We start from the raw sequence: 22,967 nt of genomic DNA, 5'->3' as shown, positions 1-22,967 counted from the left end.
CACTCAAATCTACTCAATTTCAAACCTCTGTATATATTGCGTATATCTAAAAGTGGTATGGGAAGGATAAGGCTTGGTTGGTCAGTAAAGTATGACCCTCACTAATCATTTTTTCATTTTTTATTGGGGGGGGGTAGTGAGAGCAATAGTGTTCTCATTCAATAATAGGACAATACTGAAGGTTTGAAAGTTAGGAACCGTTTAACTCTCAAAGCTGTATATACTGAAATAACAATAGGATCATCACACCATCAAACTGAATGTTGTATTATATATTTCATCTCCTAGCCGAACAGGATATCAGTCCAAAAGTCCACCAGCTCATGCTATATGACAAGATGAAGGTAGGGAGGAGCTCAACTGTCTTAATCATATTACGTAATCAGCCTGTTTCCATTCACTTTACATTTTTTTTAACCATTTAGCAGCTCCGTTTAAGAGATGGAAAAAACAGATAAAAAAAAACAGCGCAAACGAATGGCCCTCTGTTTACATAGAAATCAATGTTTGTGTTTTTTTTTTTGACGGATACAAAAGTATGGTATACTATGTTTCTGTGTCTATCCAAAAAAAAGGACAGAAACTGATTTTTTTTGTTGTTTTTTTTGTAGCATTGATCTCTAGGCAAATGGTTGATCAGTTGTTTTTTACTGTTTTTTCCATCCATTAAACCGATCTGCTAAATGGATGTAAAATTCTGTTGACTGCTCTTTCTTCTGCTTCATTTAGCATCTATTGACCTGCATAACTTTCTTGTCCCCATGTCTTAGTATGGCATTGCTCTAATAAAGTATGACAGAAATGGATTTAAACCTCGGCCTCGGAATCTCGTACTGTCACAGTCAACTCTATATATTACTGAGCAAGTCAAGATCAAGCAGAAGATTGAATACACAGACCTAAAAGGTGACGAACATAAGGGTTTTAAATCCCCATCAGTCTATAGGAGGGGAATGTATTGCACAGCAAAAGAAAATGCTTTACCATATCAAGTATACAGCACACAACAGTTTAAAGGGAATGTACATATTATTTAAAATATAGTTGTAGGAAGGACATTGTTTTTTAAAATTCTGTTCATTGTTTTGTTTAATGTAAGCAAAAATACTAAATCTTTTCACTTTTCCCACTAGTTTTCACGTTGGCCAGTAGAGCATTCACAACAGACAGTTTTCCTCTTTTAAACTAAGGGTCCGTTGACACAGAGGAAAATGGTGAGGAATTTGGTGTGGAATTTCAGCGCTGAAAAAAAGCCTCCCATTGACTTCAATGGGTTCCGCTAGTGGGAAAAAAAAGCTAGCAGCACCCATTCAGCATCGAAAATTCAGCGCCAAATAAAGCACCATTTTCCTCCATGTGAATGGACCCTTAAACTAAGGCTCCATGTAGCAACACATTGTATTTTTGCTGCTTTTTTTTTTTTTTTCTCTGTTTTTTCATCCCCTACGAAATCCGCAGGGACCACGTTTGCAATTCGCAGCTAAAGTTAACATGCTGCCATTTTCAAAAACAGATGCCTTTTTCAAAACGTGAAAGTGTGAACAAGACTTTGAAACATTTCGCCCACTTACATAAAACAGCAAGTAGAAATAACAGATTTTTAGTAGCAAGCACAAAACTTAAATGGAATCCAAAATGGTATGTGTAATAACTGTAAAAGTTATATGAAACAGCATATTTACTGTAATATATATATTTCTGCTAGAAATATCTGTCAGTAACTTGAGTGACGGGATCTTAGTCATCCATGTATCTCCAGAAGACAATAAACAGAAGGTAGGAAACTACTCTGGATATCTAGATTTCTAGGTATGTGCTGTAATTTACCCTTAAATGTTATCTTTAGCTTTTTTTTGTGGGGATTTTATATAAATATAATCTGTAACTAAATGATCAAAAAAGAATCTAGTTTTACAATTCTTTGGTTTAAATTAGTTGTGGAGAAAACTTACATATTCTTCAATTTCTTGACTACAGGGTGATGTTGTATTACAATGTGACCATATCTTTGAGGTGGTTACCAAGCTGTGCATGCTGGCTTCTAAACAAGACGCTGTCAACATATGCAAAGGATGGTAATATATGAAGATTGCTGGCCCTACTATCTGCCCTGAGTAGAGGGTGCGGGATCTAGCTAGCTCAAAGTGTTAAATAGGTCCTATTAAAGAATGCTCTGTCTTCATGTGGATTCCGTAGCTTGAGACACCCTCCTGCTTAGGTCCATGCATTAGGGCCAAATCAGGAGTGGGATGCTGCGATGGAATGCCAATGCACTGCAACAGTATCTTGTCGCGGGTAGCTTTGCCAAAAAGCCACACGAGGGAAAAAGGTTTCCATCGTGTTAACCCTAAATCTCAGATGTGTAGTTTTGTTTTTTAAGCCCATCCACCCATTCAAAAAAATATGGCCCCTGGAAGTTATATGTAAGTTAGCTGCTGTTCACCAGGGGCGAGAACTTTCGCTTTTCTCACAAAATAAAGCATTACTGCCCACTTGGTAAGAGCCAGTTTATGTATAATCTTCAAGGACTTGCCCTGATGTATGTCACTTAGCATTTTGTACTTGGTGACAGATTTTCTTTAAAAAAAGTTAATGGGGCAGATTTATACATTGTACACCAGTTTTGTGGCTTACAAGCATGAAAAGTCACAATTTCACCAGATTTATTATCATTTACATCTGAAATGATGCTGCAAATCTATTATGTTATCAGTTATGAACTGATGTAGCTTTTCCCTGCATGCGCGGCGTGGCAGAGGGTGCACCTCATTTATGGTGGGGTGGGGGTGAGGGGTGTCACGTCATAAATAAGGCACATCCTCCGCCGATTGTTAAAGCCAGGCTTTGTAAGTCGGACCCAATGTCATGTGAGTCAATTGAAAATTGTCTTAGTTTCACATAAAAACTTGACAGTGCTGGTTTGCCACATTGAACATATCCAGTCTAAAGTATTGTATTGGAGAATAATAGATTATTTCTTTTTGCTTCCTAGCATCAAATTTTGTTTTCAAAGCAAGAGTGCACTTATTGATTTCACCACTGCAGCAGAGTCTCAGGTGTATAAGGCCAAGAATGGGCACCTCACTGTGGTAAGATGTACTCAGTTGCTCTTTATTAACATGTATTACAACTCAACATAGTGGAAGTGTAAGGGGGCATTCACACGGAGTAACGCCGGGCGTGTATCACAGCTGTACACGCCAGCGTTATGGCAGACTGCCGAACACTTCCCATTCACTTCAATGGGAGCACTCGTAATAGCGGCCTAGAAACATGAGCGATCCCAAAGAGAACCCTTGCAACTGCATGTATGCCATACTATACAGTGCAAAAGGTAGAAGCAGATAGCTCTGTACACTGTGCATCATGAATTGTTACTTTTTTTTTTTTTTTCTGCTAGTCACTAAGATTACGGCGATACCAAGGTTATATATTTGTCCAACTTTTGCAGAATAAAAAAATTTAACTGCTAGAAATAATTTTAGTACATTTTAGCTCACCATAACCTTTTTTTTTTTTTCTATCATCGGAGTGGTGATAGCATTTTTTTTTTGTGGAATCAGCTATCATTTCTACTGTTCTATTTTCGGATTTATAACTTTTTCATAACTAGAGACAATGTGGCCAAAACCAGAAATTTTGTTATATTTTTATTCTACGGCGTTTACTAGATGTTTGTAAGATCATGTTCTATTTTTGAAATATGGGTCGTTATTAGAGATGAGCGAACACTAAAATGTTCGAGGTTCGAAATTCGATTCGAACAGCCGCTCACTGTTCGAGTGTTCGAATGGGTTTCGAACCCCATTATAGTCTATGGGGAACATAAACTCGTTAAGGGGGAAACCCAAATTCGTGTCTGGAGGGTCACCAAGTCCACTATGACACCCCAGGAAATGATACCAACACCCTGGAATGACACTGGGACAGCAGGGGAAGCATGTCTGGGGGCATAAAAGTCACTTTATTTCATGGAAATCCCTGTCAGTTTGCGATTTTCGCAAGCTAACTTTTCCCCATAGAAATGCATTGGCCAGTGCTGATTGGCCAGAGTACGGAACTCGACCAATCAGCGCTGGCTCTGCTGGAGGAGGCGGAGTCTAAGATCGCTCCACACCAGTCTCCATTCAGGTCCGACCTTAGACCCCGCCTCCTCCGGCAGAGCCAGCGCTGATTGGCCGAAGGCTGGCCAATGCATTCCTATGCGAATGCAGAGACTTAGCAGTGCCGAGTCAGTTTTGCTCAACTACACATCTGATGCACACTCGGCACTGCTACATCAGATGTAGCAATCTGATGTAGCAGAGCCGAGGGTGCACTAGAACCCCTGTGCAAACTCAGTTCACGCTAATAGAATGCATTGGCCAGCGCTGATTGGCCAATGCATTCTATTAGCCCGATGAAGTAGAGCTGAATGTGTGTGTTAAGCACACACATTCAGCACTACTTCATCACGCCAATACAATGCATTAGCCAGTGCTGATTGGCCAGAGTACGGAATTCGGCCAATCAGCGCTGGCTCTGCTGGAGGAGGCGGAGTCTAAGGTCGGACCTGAATGGAGACTGGTGTGGAGCGATCTTAGACTCCGCCTCCTCCAGCAGAGCCAGCGCTGATTGGCCGAATTCCGTACTCTGGCCAATCAGCGCTGGCCAATGCATTCTATTAGCTTGATGAAGCAGAGTGTGCACAAGGGTTCAAGCGCACCCTCGGCTCTGATGTAGCAGAGCCGAGGGTGCACAAGGGTTCAAGTGCACCCTCGGCTCTCCTACATCAGAGCCGAGGGTGCGCTTGAACCCTTGTGCAGCCTCAGCTCTGCTACATCAGAGCCGAGGGTGCGCTTGAACCCTTGTGCACACTCTGCTTCATCAAGCTAATAGAATGCATTGGCCAGCGCTGATTGGCCAGAGTACGGAATTCGGCCAATCAGCGCTGGCCAATGCATCCCTATGGGAAAAAGTTTATCTCACAAAAATCACAATTACACACCCGATAGAGCCCCAAAAAGTTATTTTTAATAACATTCCCCCCTAAATAAAGGTTATCCCTAGCTATCCCTGCCTGTACAGCTATCCCTGTCTCATAGTCACAAAGTTCACATTCTCATATGACCCGGATTTGAAATCCACTATTCGTCTAAAATGGAGGTCACCTGATTTCGGCAGCCAATGACTTTTTCCAATTTTTTTCAATGCCCCCAGTGTCGTAGTTCCTGTCCCACCTCCCCTGCGCTGTTATTGGTGCAAAAAAGGCGCCAGGGAAGGTGGGAGGGGAATCGAATTTTGGCGCACTTTACCACGCGGTGTTCGATTCGATTCGAACATGGCGAACACCCTGATATCCGATCGAACATGTGTTCGATAGAACACTGTTCGCTCATCTCTAGTCGTTATGGGTACATCAATAGCAAATGGCTAGTTTTAGAATAATGATTTTTCTATTAAAAAAAAATATTGGGAAAAGGGATATTTATTTTGACTTTTTAAAAAAAAAAATATTCACATTTTATTACACATTTTTAAAGGGGCTCTATCAGCAAAATTATGATGTATAATATTCAGGCACCGGTAATCTTATTTTAAACCTCCCCCTTGTTTTAAAATAAAACCATATAAACATATTTGTAAATCATACCTATCGTGAACGGTGGGCGGTCCTCCACGATCCAACGTCATCTTGCTGTCCTGCCTTCCTCTTCTTTCAGCGACATCCTCCTGTCCTGGCTCTTCCTCGCCTTGATCTTCTGTTCTTCCAGCGGGTTGTGTTCAAATCCCGCGCGAGCGCAGTAGCGCTCCCTCCGGAGCGCTACTGCGCACACGTTAACGCCATTTTTGTTGTAGTTCTAAATACCCCTTAGAACTATGTGAGCATACTGCGCATGCGCAGTACGTTTGCGAACTTCTTCATTCCGGAAGAAAACAAGATGAAGGCAGGGAAGAGCGAGGGCAGGAGGGCGTCGCTGGAAGAAGAAGAAGGCATGACAGCAAGATGACGTCGGACCATGGAGGACCGCCCACCTTGCAGGACAGGTATGATTTACAAATATGTTTTTATGGTTTTATTTTAAAATGGGGGGGGGGGGGGAGAGGTTTAAAATAACATTAGCGGTGCCTGAATGACCTTTTTAAAGGCTATTCAAGCATATGTGGGGCTCATACAGCATAATTTTGCTGTTAGAGCCCCTTTAACATTTTTATTTAGTCTCATACTAGGACTTGGTCACTAGGTGGCGCAATTGCGCATGTAGTACATTGCAATGTAACTTATTATACTTTATTTACTAAATGAAACTTTAAAGACTGAGACTGAGCAATTATGACCTAAACCAAAATTGTAATCTAGTATTATGATTAATGGTGATTATTTATACCTTTTCAACTAAGAGTATGTTTTGGGTGAACCTTGTGAGATTAGTCTTCAGACTGTAAGATCTGCTGCAATAATTTAGAAGCTTCAACTTGTCAAGTGGTCATTTCTTCTGGGGTGACCAATATAGGGAAAATATAATATTACATACAGCCATTCTAACTCAACCATTCATGTAGCATGATAGTCCAAATGTGTAAAAGTTACTAGTTATTAGTACATATGACTCCTGAAATAGTGACAGTGAATCCTAACATGGCGTCACTAGCTATGATGTCCACATGCCCTAACAGAACATATGATAAGGGGTTGTTCTGATAGGAAAGTCAAAGTTTAATAACTGTATATGGTCATTCTGTTGTAAAACAAAACATAACCATAGCCCAGTATATTAAATTAATACTGACATTTCTTTTATTTCTATTTCAGACATCCCCGAGATTAAAATCCTAATGAAGATCGGCATAAAGTATGGACTATTACTGATACTACTGGGACTTTTCTATAACCAAGATATCTACCCCGATGGCAGTGGTGTAGTTTGAACATGATGTACGAAGATCTTCAGATTCTAAAGCTACAACACTTTCATTTTAACAAAAAAAAAACCCCATAAACCGCCTGTCCACTTTAGCATACGAAATATCTTTTTTAGTGGATGTCAAATGGCCAGGTGTCAGTATAAGAGGGTTTTGACCACATATACAGATGTGTCGTATCTTACCCTTCCATATGGATGACAAAAGATGACCAGCTTTTGCAAGTATGAGTTTATGATACGCCATCATGAGATGGCAATTGTAGGTGTGTGTATATAGTATTTTACTAGAGTTTTAAGGTAGCCATACCTACGTATCCAATAGCCCCCTTCATTACATTGATTTTATATGTACAAGGATTGTTCGATAAATCATGACGTGTCTATTCCAACATACAAGTATAAAAAAACAAAAGTTCAAAAGCGTCCATATTTGTGTTTATTGGGGATTAGGGACAATATAAATTATTTTATACATATAAGAGACTAATGCTATGTAAAACAAAGAAAAATATAGAATATTAATCCTGACATAAAAACACTTGGAGATGCATTGCTTGCCTGGGCTGAAGGACAATTCCACATTTGGATACCGTGGACCTGTAAATGTTTGTAAATTAAATAAAGTGTCAGTTCACATCTGTTTAGGCTCGTACTGATGTAGCAGAGCTCAACAGTTATGCAATAATAGTATCTGGGTGCAAACCAATGAACACAGGTGACCTCCAACATTTCTCAAGGAATTCATTGCACTGAGCGGAAGTACAAGATGTTTTTCTTGGTCTACATACAGCAAATTGTCAATGTGTAGCACAGAATATCAAGCAATGCATTAAGGCAATAAATTTTCTCCTTCTGGACACAAATTCACCTTCATTTCCCACATCTGATACATCCTATGTGCTTTGCTGGCAAGTTTACATTTATACAACCAGCATTTGCTTTGGGGTTGGGGAAATCCACACATACAATAAAAAAAAACAAAAAAACTCACTCAAAATTAGGTCCCTGTCCCTTCAAAGTGATATAAATACGTCACAGAACGTGTAACAGGCGAGGCTGGACCCAAATTCACAGCCATGTGTCATTTACAACCACCTCAACCGTTAAAATGGCATTTCTCATGTGGATTGGGATAAACCAGAGCAGACAGGTCTGTGGACGGAGAAATCATAGTCCAGTTGGACAAGTCCTACTGGTGGAGGTGGGCCCGGTCATCTGGTCGTTTGATGTGAATCCGTCTTACTCGTTCGATGCGATCCCGTTCGTCATCATCATCAAGATGATGGGAGCGTCCTGCTGCCCCTCCTGTGGCCTCCAGCAGAGCATTGTCTGGTCCCCGTCCGTCTTGTGCCTCATACAGTAAAATGTTTAGAGTCTCTTCATAAATTCTTGCCTCTGGAAACTCAACCTAAATGACCAAATATAATAAACCTTGTCAGCTGAGTTTTTCAGGTAGTACTTACACTACATTTCTACATAATCGCCTTTTACAAAAAAAACAAAACAAAACAGAAACAACAAAAAAGGGGTTTACCAATATTTATACCATATCCTGTGGCTAGGGAACAAGTGCCTGATCACAGGGGATCCCACTATCATAATGGAGAGGTGTAGGACACATGTGACCACCACTCAATTCACTACTATGGGACTGACAAAGCATTCTACCTAGTTATCTCTGTTAGTCACATAGAAGTGAATGGAGCAGTGGAAATGACACTAACTGGCTGTCTGCCATTTCCCACCACGTTTTAAAGGAACACCTTTCCCAGAATAAGACTGGGGGGCAGCGACCTGTATCCATGACAGCCGAGAGCCTATTGAAAGCTTCTGGGCCTGTCTTCAATACACTTTTATTACTGGCTGCCATAATACTCTGTAATTCCCAGGGTCCGAAAATGCCTGAACTGCAAACATTTGAAAAAGATTTTTCTCATACGAAAATGCCATAGCAGGAGAAAAAAAAAACAAAAGCCTTTTTTCTTTGCCTGCCCATGAAATTGAATAAAAAGCAAGTAAAATGCCATTCTCCAAATACATAAAAAATACAGCTGGCCTTACACATCTTCAATAAAACAGTTAAGGGTCACAGAATATGGATTTTGTTGAGGTGTTAAAACATAAAAACTATGCAAATTTGGCATCGCCGTAATTGTAATGCCCCACAGCATAAAAGTAACAAGCCATTTTGGCTGCACTGTGAACACCGTAAAAACAAAACCCAAGTTTTTATATAGCTTCAAAGGACATCAAACAAGATATTAACTGGTACCAATATGAAGTACAATCTATTCCACAAAAAAGCCCTCATACAGCTCTGTGAATGGAAAAATAAAATAAACATTGAACATTTCAACATTTTCTGCTGGGGAAACAGCTATAAGGGATTGTCCAAGTTGGAAAAAAAACTATGGCAAATGCAGGGAATGAAGTAAATAATTCTACGTCTTTGTGCTCCCCCTCCACCACTTCTAGTTATGGGGAGGAGCCTGTATACACATCACCACTGCATGCAATCTGTGCATGGTAGGGACTAACTGCAGCAATGATGTGTCTATACAGACACCTCCCCACTATGTAAACAAATCCCAATACGTGGTGGGGATCAGAGCACATTTCTGCACGTGGTGGTGGGGAGAACAATTAGATATTGGTACCTGTAACTGACCCAGTTCTTTTTAAGAACTTGGACAACCCCCCACTGCTTCACAGTATCCATACAGAAATGTCACTGTAGGTTCATAAATACACTTACCTTAGTCTGTTTTTTTTCTGTAGCATACACAATGGAAGTACAGCACACTTCTGCAATTTTGCGACCCTGACCATAGAATGACCAACAGCAGATTTCATCACCAATCACATCTTTGATGAACAAAACCCTCCCGTTAAACCTCAGAGACAACTTATCAAACAGCTCAATATTCTTCAGCATGTTGTCATCAGAGTTACTGCAAATAAAATAAAATACAATAAATTACTATAATAACCAATCCTGCCAAGCAGGAATAGATCATGGACGGCACTCTTGAGCGCTCAACCGAATGACCCCACATGCCAGCAACTTTTATATATAACTGTGATGGATATGATGGACAATGTACATTATTACAATATAAAATATATATATATATATATATATATATATATATATATATTTTTTTTACTAAACTTTATACCACTTTGTCATTTCTCAAAGAAAAGTTGTAGAATATCTGGTGCTCAGTAGTACATTTAGACTGTGGAGTATTCTATTTTAAAAGCATACATAGCAGGTGCAGGCCCCTTGCTTTCAATCTATAACTTATTTCCTATCCACAGGACAGGGGTTAAGTTGTCTTCATGTGCGACACTCCCTTATGGCCAGTTCACATAGCAAAAAATAAAGAGGAACTGAGGAGGATGTCAGCCTCAGATGGCTCTTCATTTTATGGCCCTATGGTGCGAAATGCTGAAGACGAGCTTCAAGTTTCCACCACTGAGTGTGCTCAGATAAATGGGCCTAAACAGCACCGTAGACTGCGGCTGAATCAGCCATGGAATCGGTGGCAAAACAGAGCAGAATGCTTATTTTTTAAGCGCCGTGCTTTGAAATCCACCTCACTGTGAAAGAAACTATTACTTCAAAGTGCTGTGCACGAGGCAGAATCAGGAGGTAAACCGCCTCAAAATCAGCACCAGATTCTGCCGTATAAACAAACAGATAATGGAAACACCTTTTTTGGTAACAAGGTTCAGAGCCGCTTTAAGAACATGTTCCTTATAAAACCGTGCACAATATATGGAGGAACCCTACCTGGTATAGGAATACTTGTTATTGCTTCTGTTGTAAAGTAACTTGACTGCAGGCTGGGTGAAGAAAACAATCAAATATCAGCGCTCGTTCATGCAGATAAATAAGCACCTATTGTGGTCATTTTGTAATGCTCTGTGATTCTGTTTCTTTATTTTGGAAATTTCAATAAAATTCAGTTTACACTTAAATAAGCACCTATTGTGGCCATTCACTATTCACTAATGTACTTGTGACAGGGTGATTATGGGATGTAATCTACAAAACTTCAAACTAAATATATATATAAAAAAACAACAACAACAAAAAAACAATGATGGGGAATTTTTATTTATCAGATATGTACAAAGTTAGAATATTGCTATATGTATACGTTAGCTGACACTCTATACCTCCCCCTCCCAGTAACATAAGAATTCTAAACCCATGTCTATGGTTCTGACCTTATTAGATGTAGCTATCAACTTCTGCTCCTCTTTTGATGACGTGATCACGGGGACTTTACAGAATGGCTCATACACATCTTTACTCTAATGAAAGAAAAGACATAAGGAAGGTTATCCCTCTTATCACATGACTTTTACCTAAATAAAGTAAGAATTAAACAGCTGTTAAAACAATCTATGAAATAAAACTCACTCATGTCTATGGAACAGGAAAATAAACACCAGAAATTGAAATACAATAAAGTGTGTAACTAGGAAAACTTTTAGAAATCTCCACTACCAAGTGCATGTACAGTCCAGTGAGACGACAGATAGATGATTGAGGTTTTAAACTCCACCTAAAAATGTGACAGCAGTAGCTCCATTGGAAACTGCAGAATCACCTCTACAAGGCAGTGGGATTAGGTTTAGAATGCATTTACTGCTGACAGACTCCCTAAATAAATCAATTGCTTGGGTGCGCTATATTGTAACACCTGTAATGACAGTGCTGTGTGAGAGCTTGTTTTTTGCAGTGTGAGCTGAAATTCTTATTTCTTTTTGTTGGGAAGGAAATATAAAAAAACAAAAAAAAACTTGATAGTCTTCAGTAGTGGATACCTTTTTAATGGCTAACTTATAATGATGACAGATTACGACGTTTCGGAACCACTCGGGTCCTTTATCAAGTAAATTTAAAACATTTCTGAAGGATGCACATTATATACAAAAAGGGCACATAGGGCACTTTGTTGGGAAGGTGAGCGTCCCTGAAAACCATTCTGATATACTGGTAAAGTAAGGGCTCGTTCACATCTGCGTTGTCCTCTCCATAATGCAGGTTTCCGTTTCCTGCATAAAACAGAGCAGGAGACGGAAACCTGCAGGAGTCTCTCACCTATTCATTTGAATGGGTGAGAAAGCTGTCCGGCCGTGAGCGGCGGTGAGCGTTTTGCGCTCTCCGCCGCGAAACCGGGTTTTTTTTAATCCGGACACAGAGTCGGACATGCAGTACTCTGTGTCCGGATTAAAAAATCCGGTTTCGCGGCGGAGAGCATAAAACGCTCACCGCCGCTCACGGCCGGACCCGGTCTGTGCTTTCCGTCTTCTGGCATGCAGAAGACAGAAAGCACAGAACGGAGAGTAGAACGAAGGTGTGCACCTAGCGTAATTATATTTTAATAATCTGGATATAAACAGACTTAACTGTGTCAATTACTACTGCGTGATTTGTTATACTACAGCTCATTAATACGTAAAATTACAAAGCAAAGCAGGAAGGGGTTGATCAAGACAAGAAACTATTTCTTCAAAATGCGGTGCACAAGGTGTTTCCCATCCCTCTAACCTGCTGTCACGTAACATCTGTCTTTTAAGTAGACACACTGAGACAGATTACAGGATGGGGCGCCAAGTTTTGCTTTCATAGTCTCGAGCACTGCTCTCCTCTTCTAAGTGAGATCTCACTCTACAGAATGCACATTATTGCCTCTTATATTAGCCGAGAACCTCTATGAATGGTATACTAATGTACACTGACTTAGGAGACATCACAGTCCTCTAGGATCTCCAGAAAATATTCAACATCACTCTTTCCAGGATATCCTACCTGAAGAGATGCTTGGCATTCATCTGCCAGCCCCTGCACCAAGTAATACTTCGCTTCTGCCAAAAGTTCTTCAATTTCTCTCCGTGTTTCTGGAAGTGGGACAGAGCCATCTCTCAGGTAATTTAGTATGGTCCCAAAGTGCTTCCCACAGCGGTCTATAAGAATCCAACCTTAATAAAATACAATAGTGATTTAATAGGCGTAAAACCCACAATGTACATTTCTAGAAGAAAATCAAAGCCAAATAAAGACATACTCAATGTGGTTTCTCAAAATCATCTACACTGGGTTGTATCTCCTGCAGCACCTCAAAAGTGAGTTACTCAATATATGTTCACAAAGATTAAGTGACTCAGTATTTTTTGGCTGGCCATATGGAAATAGTAATGCTTGCAAATAGTCACAGAGCAGAAATTTAGGAGTCTTTAGGGAACAGGAAACAGCCAGAGGAAGAGAAATGTCAGAACAATGGTTATTCATTGGTCACACCCAGGACACAGTCATTTCATGAACACCACACACACTAGAACTGGAGCTTTTTCACCTGGTATAGATTACTACTACGCTATGGTATATGGAAGCACGCCATTGTAAATGTATGCATAGGCTTTACCGGGCCCAACAGCATGGTGAAAGTTTAAGTACTACGTCTATAGGTGGTAGTGCAGTGGATTGCTTGAAAAACAACTAGATAAATTAGCAGATCTTACACATTGCCTGCTGAATTTTTGTAGCATTCTGAAAGGCTAATCCATCAAGCTGCAAGTTCTCAGGTGAATGTCTGTAACAGACAATCTACTGTAAACCTGGCCCTGGCAAAAATCTGCAGAAATCTGTGTCTCATGGGTTACCTGGATTTCAGATCTGTGGCTGAATAATTGACGTGCTGAGGGCTCAAAACCTGCAGCACAAGAGACTTTTCAGTGCATTTTTTTCTGTGTGGATGAAATCTGTTTAAAGAGAACCTTTTGTGTCGTATGACATTGGCGGTATTTATATACCACTATAAAAGTTGACAATGCACCCGGGAGCCAGAGATTTCGGTCCTGTTTCGGCACAGATATCCCTCCACTGTCAGGAGAGTGGGCCTAAGGCTGCTTTCACAGGACAGTGTTTGGTCAGTGACTTTGTTCAGTGATTGTGAGCCAATAGTAGGAGTGGATACTACAGTGAAGATGCCTTCTTAGCTATGTTGCCAGGGTTCTCTTTAAGTAAGAAAGAGCCATAGAAATAGACGCTTCTATTTTGATGAACTTTGCATGGCCATGTTTTACTAAGTCACCATGTAATAATGCATACAAGGAAAATGAGCAGCCAAAAGCATCTACCTCTGGTTCCCATTCAACTATTTGCCTTTAGAAGATTTTTTCCAGAAATTTCAGAATGAAAACCAACACTATTCATCAGAATGCGGCTGTTTTGGTGTGAATTTCTGCAAGTCCTATCTAAGTGAATAAGACAGTTGTTTTCTGGACTAGACTTGAAGAATGAAAGATAACTATTTCACAATGGAATAGAAATTGATGATTCTTACCTTCACTATCTGTTAGCACTTCCATTCTCCCGCTGAACATTGCTTTTAGCATGGTGTCCTGCTTGGTAAGCGTTTGCATGGTGGTGTAATACAAGGCACCCCCTACGTTGAGTTTAACATATTTGGAACTGGTGCTGGCACACTTAAAAGAGGTGGTCCGGGTTGTAGCTGCGGGCACCACAGAACTCACCACACTCTCTCCTGACATTTCTTCCTGGAAGGGAAATGGAAATAAGGTGTACATAAAAAGACAACTATTACCCCTGTGCATAACATTAGAGATTTGCCATGGCTAACCAAGCAACAGAAACTAACAGGTAGACATTTTCCAAAGGCAATATGAATCTTCTCGTGTCTCCATAAGGCCCAGGCCCCACATTGCGGAAATGCAGCTTTTTGTTGCAGATTTTGCTGCGGTTTTTTGAGCCAAAGCCAGGAGTGGACTGAGTAGAAGGCAGACGTATAAAAGCTTCTTTTAGATTTCCCATTCCTTTTGTAGCCATTCCTGGCTTTGGCTCAAAAAACAGCAGCAAAATCTGCAACAAAAAAGCTGTGTTTCTGCAGCATGGGGCCTTAGCCTAAGGCAGCTTTTCACAGCGTTTTTTTTTTTTCCGCAACAGGTGGTGGGATTATCCAGAATCTCATTCACTTTACTGGTGCTGTAAATCACAACGTTTCATTCTGCTGAACATGGGGCCTTAGCCTAAAGGATTTACCATATACTAATTTTCTGATGCACACCTTTTACGGTTTTTTCTAGCACTAGGAACACTGTAAGTGAAAGCTGAGGATCAGGGCCAGAGAAGTGGGGTAGGACTTATATTTCAGCTTTTAGCACATGGAGCAACCAGGATGCACCAAGATTATTAAGAGCTTTCACTTCTTAATTTTGATACATCTCTCTATGGCGCTGCCAATTAAATTCCACCCCTTTGGATTTTAGGATACACTCACTAAATCAGCTGACTGCCATGGATTTAGAGAATCTGGAGAATGACTTTCCCACTGTAAAGCCGGGCATTTCTTGTGCAACAGACATTGCAGGGGTGATATTAATTTGTATGGCAGACATGCAGTGTAAAGACAGCTTGAATTTGCCTTAAAGAACACCCGTCTATTCTTGATCGTAGATGAGGGTCCAAACTGCGAAATGTTCATCTATGATGTCAACATTCTCTAAGGTTTTTTTAGATCTCAAATCTGCCATCACTGATGGTGTCTCTGCAAAACACTGCAGTGCTAATACAAAAGAGATTTTAGACTGTGAGGATGTTGTCATCAAGTCCTGGAAACTGCACCAACTGGTACTGATAACACTGGAAACATGGGTGCATGCTGACTGTGAGGGGGGTGGACTGTGGGCAGTATGTGACAGACAGGAGTTACATGTATTTATCTATTTTGCTTATATAGCGTCAACTTATTACACAGCAATATAGGGAAAAAACTAATAGGAGCATTTTAACATATGAGGGGGTGCAAACTTTGATGAATCTAAGGCCATATAGTAGCTATCATATTTTCATGAGACCATCTCTTTGCACAACAACCCATGCTAGAAAAACAGAGGACTCACTGTGATTGTGTGACTATATTAAAGAAGAAAATAAGCAGGGTAAGACAACTATTACTATTAAGGGGGCGGCCTTTCAGACATGAAAGTCAAAAAAAAAATCACTCTACAGATGTCACTCCTAATGGCTATTCCCTTTCAGAATAGGGTACATGAACATCATCAGGCAATGATCATCCGGGACTCAGAGAGCGACCATGTCGTAGATGCTCCCCCTTTATTGTACAGTGAAAACCTCTGCTACTTTCTAATGAACCCTATGAGAGCTAAACCCCTCTGCAGCCCAATTCTCTGCTCCGTCTTGTATTTAGGTGAGCCAAGGCTGGATACAACAGTGGCCATGGCAGCAATGGTTTGTGGCATCTCAGCATATACTAGGACAGACCCTGCTCATCGCCAGGACGCAGATCTAAAAGTGATGTGCCCAATATGGGTGAATACCAGCTACAGGTCCAGGCCCCAAAGGGGGTGTAAAGACTCAAACTGACAGCCCCATAGGGATCTATAAGGCTGTTAGTTACAGCTTTACATGATACAGTCCTGCTCTACTGCTCTCTGTTATCAGCCTCTCACAATGGGCACTGGCTGACTACAAGGATCTTCAATGAGATGACTGCCACGAGAGTCAGTAACACTTAGGTAGCCGTCTATGAGTATTCCTGCCAGTTTTATATATAGTTATATCCCCTCACACAATATCTGCGCAGCTGCCGGGCCCCCTCCTGTGCCCCCCTATGATGGCGGGCAGCACCGCTGTATGCGGGGGTCCTGTACGGGCACACGTCATTATACTGAAGGATGGAGAAAAATCTATACTCACCATCAAACCCGATAAACTTCCCTCAGGCCAAAAAACGGGAACCACCCAACCCTATCAGACACTTCCGCCCCTCACTGACGCACTTCCTAGTCTGCGCCTCACACTTAGACCCGGACACGGCGGCCATGTTCCCTGAGGAAACCACCACACACCCCATCCCCCAACTGCATAGCTTAGATTGCGACAAAATACAGCACGCAGCTCAGAGCGTCACCTGTGCATAGTCCTAAGTGCCTGCATCACTATGGAGACGTGTAACAAGTTACAGTACTGAGATCAGCTAGAGGGCTACTGCCCACTTCAATGATGGCGCCAGAATTTCTGCGCAAGTGCTTGCCAGGTCGTACGCACTTCCGCCCTCAGTAAGTGCACAAGCAAAAACACTCCGACTGGAGAGGACTGGTTCCCGACTGCAGCCGGGAGTGGCTCTTGTTTTGGGAGCTGAGGAGCTGGATGGCCGTAAAGGTCAGACCCCCCCCCCCATTCTTGACTTCTAACTCTGTCCCATAATAAGCCCTTACTTACCGTGTAGGGTGCAGTCCAACATATCAGACTGTGCAGGGGAGGCTCTGGTGTTTACACACACTGTACCACTATGCTCCCCACTCTGTCTATATTACATATAGGCTGTATATGTACAGTGTGCATGTATACATGGAGGCTAGAGAAAGCATACTACTGTAGTCACACCATTCTAGTAGCCAAACAATGAGAACTTCCATGGACATCAATGAAAACAGCTGCAATAACAATAGACACAGGCAGCACATTCCAGTTTGGATCATGATGTTTCTCTAGCATGTGAAATTATAACACTTTTTCTTTTTTACTGTGTGGAAGCAGGCTTAACGCTTTATTGTGTATGTAGATCTTAAGAATCGATCATTCTTGTACTTTTACTTTTTGCTCATTAATATTTAGCAGCATGGTGGGGTATATAAATAAGGGTGCGGCATGTGAAATGGGGGAGGGTCCTAAAATAATGTAAAACAATTCATTCTGATTTTGATTTGGGATAATAATTGTCCACCCCTATTACAGTATATGTATCCACTCCATCACCAAATAAACTGATGTGATATACAGCTGACCGCCCACTATGTTGGCAATAGTTGTTGTGATTGTGAAATCAATTAACCCCTTAGATGCCCTGGTCATTTGCCCATTGGAGCATACATTTTAAAATGAAGGAAGAAAGACATTCTTATCAAGCACACACAAGTTTGTGATATGTGTGGTTGTATAAAAGTTTACCTAACCTTTAAACAAACTTTACATAAATCAAAAGTACAGTGTGTGTACCCGAGTTTAGTAACTAGAGAAGAATCTATTGCATAACTGTCTGTCACTCAGATACAGCCCCAGGGACCATGAGGGTCATACGTAGAGAAGTACTCATGTGAATAAAATCCTTAGGTCATCAAAGAAAGCTCCTATTTAGCTCCAGTATCACACTTAGGCTACATGCACACTGCATGTGCATGTATGAGCGTGTGAGAATACAGTATAGACGGCACAAGGACGGTATCATTGTGCCCACCATGGACCCCTACAATTCAGTAAATGAGCCTGGACTGCAAAACAGGCAGGAATAGGAGCTGAAGAATGAATCAATATTACTACATGGATAGTACACTGACAAAGCACACAATAGCTTGCATGCAGCCTAAACCTATAATTTTGCTGCTATCTTTCTCTCCTTCTTCTCACTCCCCACCCTTCTCCATAAACATTTGTACAATTCCAAAGCAGCACAGTGTGAATAGTAGAGTTGGGTGCAAGCTACAAACCATGTTTGAAGGTCCAAGATGCAGGAAAACAGAAAGGATTCTTTATGTCATGACACAGATAGCAATTTTTTGATAAGTAACCGTACCTTTCTCAAGCAAATGTTGTGTGTACATATACGGTAAGATATTTATAGCAGAATTATCAAAGTGGAGGGCACATTAGCAGACAGCGGGGGAGCAGGGAAACAGTCTGATACGTTACGTAGTTGAAAAATTAGTGAGAATTTAAGTACACTATGGTGTACTAAGCTTTTAGTCAGTGGAAATAAAAAGCATACATTTTTGTTGTAAACTGATCACTTACTCTTTCCTTCAATCATCTGTTTTAGATCTTGGATTGTTCACATTCACCAGCAAACAAAATGTTGTATTCAAGACAAGTATCTTACTAGCAAAGATACCATAAGGTAAGCACTGTTTAATGTACTTACTAGGATGGGGTTCCCTGCATTGTAGCCCTTAATAAGTTATTGTCCCAAGAAAATAACTTTTTTCCGCTTATTTTATCAAGGGACACAGTACCCTGGGTATAGACCTGGCCACTAGGAGGCTGACACTAAGAATTAGCAAAAGATGTTGGCTCCGCCTCCAGGCTATACCATCTTTACAGACACTGTGGTAGCCAGTTTTTGCCTAGTGTCCATAGGAGGCAGACACCACATGACTCAAGTCTTTCTGTCCTTTATTGTTTTTATTTTTTCTTTGTTTCGGAGATGCATGGGGGTTTTCAGTGTGTACACCACACTCTCTCTGCCTTCTGCCTAAGCCAGCTCAGGAAGTTTCCGATCCCTCTCTGGCGGATCCTCCCCTGCCTGGGCGGCTTTCCATATTTGGGTCATAGGCGGCCTTGCCAGGCTTAACCAGCCTGTGGTGGAATCTCTAGAACAGCTGTCTTCCCAGATCGCCGCTCTTTCAGTAACTTATAGTCCGTCTCCATTTGCTGTCATCCCTGCCATTCCAGCTCTTCGACCAGAAGGGTCTCTCACTTGAGGCCCCCCTCCAGGACAACCAGCTACTTGGCTTTCAATTCCTGAATGCTTACAAGTACCTGTGCAATGCTCCCTGGAAGCAGCTCGCCGTTCTGCCAGGTGGCCGCCAATCAGTGGCAATCCACCGTACTGTTTGGATCTGTTTGTGGAATGGTGAATCTTCCTCTATGTAGGTGGTCATGGCTCTTCCCTTCACTCCGGAACAGGGATGGCATTATGGCAAAGGCCTAAAAAAGCTAATCTCTGAAGTTACAGGGGAAAAACGCTCTCTCCTCCCCCAGAGGCGTCCTATACGCCAGCCACCTTCCTCCAGTTGTTCTCAGCATTTTTGCTCCTTTTGCTGCTTGGTTTCACCAATCGCTTTCCTCTTCAAGGCCTCCTCTGCATGAAGGTCTTCCCCCACTCTGGGCTCCTTACGCCTTCTGTACCTGTTCTCTCCTCTTCCTTTTTTCCTGCGGGTTCTCAAGAAACTCAAGACAATCCTGATGGCTCTGGATTGTCCACGCTGGGCATGGTACATGAATCTCATGTTCCTGCTGGAGGATTCTACTTGGCCTTCTACAATGCACCAAAACGAAAGTAGATTGATCACACACAAAGTATAATAGACAAATTTTATTAGTTTGTTCTCCCTGTGGGCCATAATCGGGCCTGACTGCGTCCAAGACTTCCATTTCTGATAAATTTGGTCTGTTATTCGGGAGGCCTATCTCATTAAGGGTTGGCTGTCTTCTCTGCTTGACTGCTCATTCCTCTAGAGCTAATGGATCCTCCTGAGCTGTTTGCCGTCAATCTTTCTGCTGCTCAGTTCTGCAAGGCTGCTACCTGTGCCTCTGTTCATACCTTCACCAGGTTCTGTAGATCTTCTCTGTGGCCTCTGCTGATGCCAGCTTTGGTCGTATGGTTCTGCAAGGTGCTGTGTGCTAGGTTGATCGCATGACCATGTAATTCCCACCCTCTGGGACTACTTTAGGACATCCCATAGTACTGTGTCCCCCAGTGAAATAAGTGAGAAAATGGGATTTTTTCATAGTGCCTGATCAGACATATGAGTATCATTGCCTTCTTCCGACCCCTATCTTTAAGGAGAGGAGCAGAGAGTCTCAAACAAGCAGCATTTCAGAGTGTGACGCTCTAGAACAGACTTTGCATGGATAAACCACATTAACAAGTTGTGTTTTTGGGACTTTGATGACCTTTCCTTAGAATAGATCATTAATATGAGATCTGTGGTAGTCCAACACCAAGGACACCTAGAGATCAGCTGGTTGTATAGCTCACAGCATGAGCAATGCGCCTTCATTACATACCAACCACAGTTCCCTGCGTATCACTGTGTTTGTATTTAGTATTGCATCTCATCCCTATTCACTAGTACTGCTTATGTACCATGTGACTGGTGAATGTAACATAATCAGCACAGGGTACAGGCCGCAGCGCCCAGGAGTTCTGAGGGCTCTTCAAACAGCTGATTGGTGGGCGGCTCGTATGCCAAACATCCACTGAGCACAATAAAGTGTGGGACAACACCTTTAACATATATCTTTTCTGGTTGATATTTTACTATTATTGTTAAATGTATTACTGGTTGTCAAAGGATTCTCCAAGGACTGCAAAATCTATGGCCTTAAAGAGGACATTTTACCACCCTGGCACATGCGGTTTTATATACCGCTAGAAAGCCAACAGTGTGCTGTATTCAGCGCACTATCGGCTTTCCCGTTCTGTGCCCCCAGTGAAGAACTATCAGTGCCGTTACCGTAACTCTTCACTGTCAGAAGGGCGTTTCTGACAGTCAGTCAGGAGCACCCTTCCTCACAGTAGCGTCTATAGCACTGTACTGTGAGAGGGGGCGTTCCTTACTGCCCAGCGATGACGCTGAGCGTTGAGAAACGCCGCCCCCAGTGCTTGTCAAAGGACGAGTACTGTGAGGAGAGGCAGGAGGCTTTCCCCACCGCTCTCACAGTACAGAGCAATAGATGCTGCTGTGAGGAAGGGCGTTCCTGAGTGACTGTCAGAAACGCCCTTCTGACAGTGAAGAGCTACGGTACTGGCACCAATAGCTCTTAAAAAGGGGCACAGAACGTGAAAGCACACTGTCGGCTTTCTAGCGGTATATAAAACTGCATGTATTCCAGGAGGTGAAAGGTCCTCTTTAAGAAGAGGTATTACTTCTCACTGTAGCTAAATCCCATTAAATTGAGCAATGCCTAGAAAATAAGGGGATACGATGCAGTGTCAGAGCCCCTTCAGTCATCTGATGATTTGAGAGTGCCAGTAGTCAGACTTTCACTAAGGATAGGCCATCATTTTTGTAGTCCTAGATAGCCCCTTGAAAGAACAACTTATTATGATCTTCATTTATGATGTTATTTTCATAGTCTTGTGGTATTACTTCCGTGCCGTGATAAGTATTTTTATGTGGTTCCTGCATATTTGTTTTTTTTCCAGCATCAAAAATGTTTGGGGCATCTCAGATTTCAAAGGCCCAATTTCTGGATAAGGCCAGGCAAGCACGTGAGGAAAGGAAAGGCCTCAAAGAGAGAGAGAAAGCGGCAATTAAAATCCAAGCACTTATTAGAAGATTCCTTTGTAGATGCCGATTGCAGCATGAAATCAGGTAACATTACAGTTCATAACCTCTATGCCTGTGTAGTCTTTTTTAAGGCTGTCAGTAGACATAAGAAGGCTATCAGATGTTTTGTCTGCTGAAAGAAAAGGGTTTTCAGTTATATGTTTATAAAACCTAACCATTTTGTAATGAACGTTCTGCAATCTATTAACCAATCTGTACTAAAGTTTCTCGCCGTTTCAAGATCACTGTTTATCAACAGTAAATGAAAAAGGTCCCACTGACTAGTCATACCCATGTCAGTCGCACATGATCAGGACAGGTTTGCAGACTCTGAATATAAACATTGGATGTTTGTGCTCACTGAGCATGGAGAGATTTAGATAATGAGATTTACATAGACGTACTAAATATATTATAAAGATCTGTAACTTTTCACTTTGTAAGTGAGGGACCATATCTTACAGGGGTTATCAGTTTCATATTTTTTTTTCATCATTTAATACTGTTGCTCTTTGGGCCATAATCATAACTAAACAGCAGTCACCTCTTCCCAGGCTTTTGTCTCCAGTGCCAACAGAACCATTCATCTCCATATAGGTCCCCCAGCTGTTTGTGCCAGATGACTGCCGCAGCCAATCTCAGGCCTCAAAAGTCACCTCTTCGTAAAGGGCATGTGACTGCTGTGGCGTGTCATTTGTGAAGAGGTCACCGCTGAGGCCTGTGATTGGCTGCAGTGGTCCCCTCTCTGAGACAGCAGCGGGACCTGCATACAGATGAACGGAGCTGTCAGCGCTTGAAACGGATGCCAGGAGGAAGGCGAGTGCAGGTTTGTCCTGTCTGTGACCCTACAAGTAGCGTTATTAGATTAAAAAAAAATAAAAAATTAAACATAAAACCCCTTTAACAATCAAATATTAATTTGGCTGATTGTTTTCTCATCATTCATTTTTTCTG

The 22,967-nt window shown here is 41.7% G+C and overlaps 3 protein-coding genes across 3 annotated transcripts in view; 2 read left to right on the top strand and 1 right to left on the bottom strand.

Moving 5' to 3' along the window:
• MYO1H (myosin IH) overlaps positions 1–6,817 on the top strand; it is a 57,974-nt gene extending 51,157 nt beyond the window's left edge. Inside the window, exons 27-32 of the mRNA XM_075272907.1 lie at positions 289–344; positions 771–906; positions 1,706–1,776; positions 1,978–2,075; positions 2,993–3,089; positions 6,794–6,817. Coding sequence (XP_075129008.1) covers positions 289–344; positions 771–906; positions 1,706–1,776; positions 1,978–2,075; positions 2,993–3,089; positions 6,794–6,817 — 482 coding nt within the window. The remainder of the gene's footprint in view (positions 1–288; positions 345–770; positions 907–1,705; positions 1,777–1,977; positions 2,076–2,992; positions 3,090–6,793) is intronic.
• Positions 6,818–7,330: 513 nt separating this feature from the next.
• On the bottom strand, positions 7,331–16,784 carry KCTD10 (potassium channel tetramerization domain containing 10). Its single transcript, XM_075276554.1, has 7 exons — positions 16,660–16,784; positions 14,267–14,480; positions 12,733–12,902; positions 11,142–11,228; positions 10,702–10,754; positions 9,661–9,856; positions 7,331–8,313 (listed from the first exon to the last, which is right to left on the bottom strand). Exons 1-7 carry the CDS (start codon positions 16,660–16,662, stop codon positions 8,095–8,097), a joined length of 942 nt encoding a protein of 313 aa, XP_075132655.1. The 5' UTR covers positions 16,663–16,784; the 3' UTR covers positions 7,331–8,094.
• A 253-nt stretch (positions 16,785–17,037) lies between these two features.
• UBE3B (ubiquitin protein ligase E3B) overlaps positions 17,038–22,967 on the top strand; it is a 42,628-nt gene continuing 36,698 nt past the window's right edge. Inside the window, exons 1-3 of the mRNA XM_075276553.1 lie at positions 17,038–17,124; positions 18,779–18,856; positions 21,890–22,058. Coding sequence (XP_075132654.1) covers positions 21,898–22,058 — 161 coding nt within the window. The 5' untranslated portion in view covers positions 17,038–17,124; positions 18,779–18,856; positions 21,890–21,897. The remainder of the gene's footprint in view (positions 17,125–18,778; positions 18,857–21,889; positions 22,059–22,967) is intronic.

The sequence above is a fragment of the Leptodactylus fuscus genome, chromosome 1, assembly GCF_031893055.1.
Source record: "Leptodactylus fuscus isolate aLepFus1 chromosome 1, aLepFus1.hap2, whole genome shotgun sequence".
Lineage (NCBI taxonomy): Eukaryota > Metazoa > Chordata > Amphibia > Anura > Leptodactylidae > Leptodactylus > Leptodactylus fuscus.
Note: the sequence above shows the minus strand (reverse complement) of the source record. Positions and strands in the feature narration are given on the sequence as shown.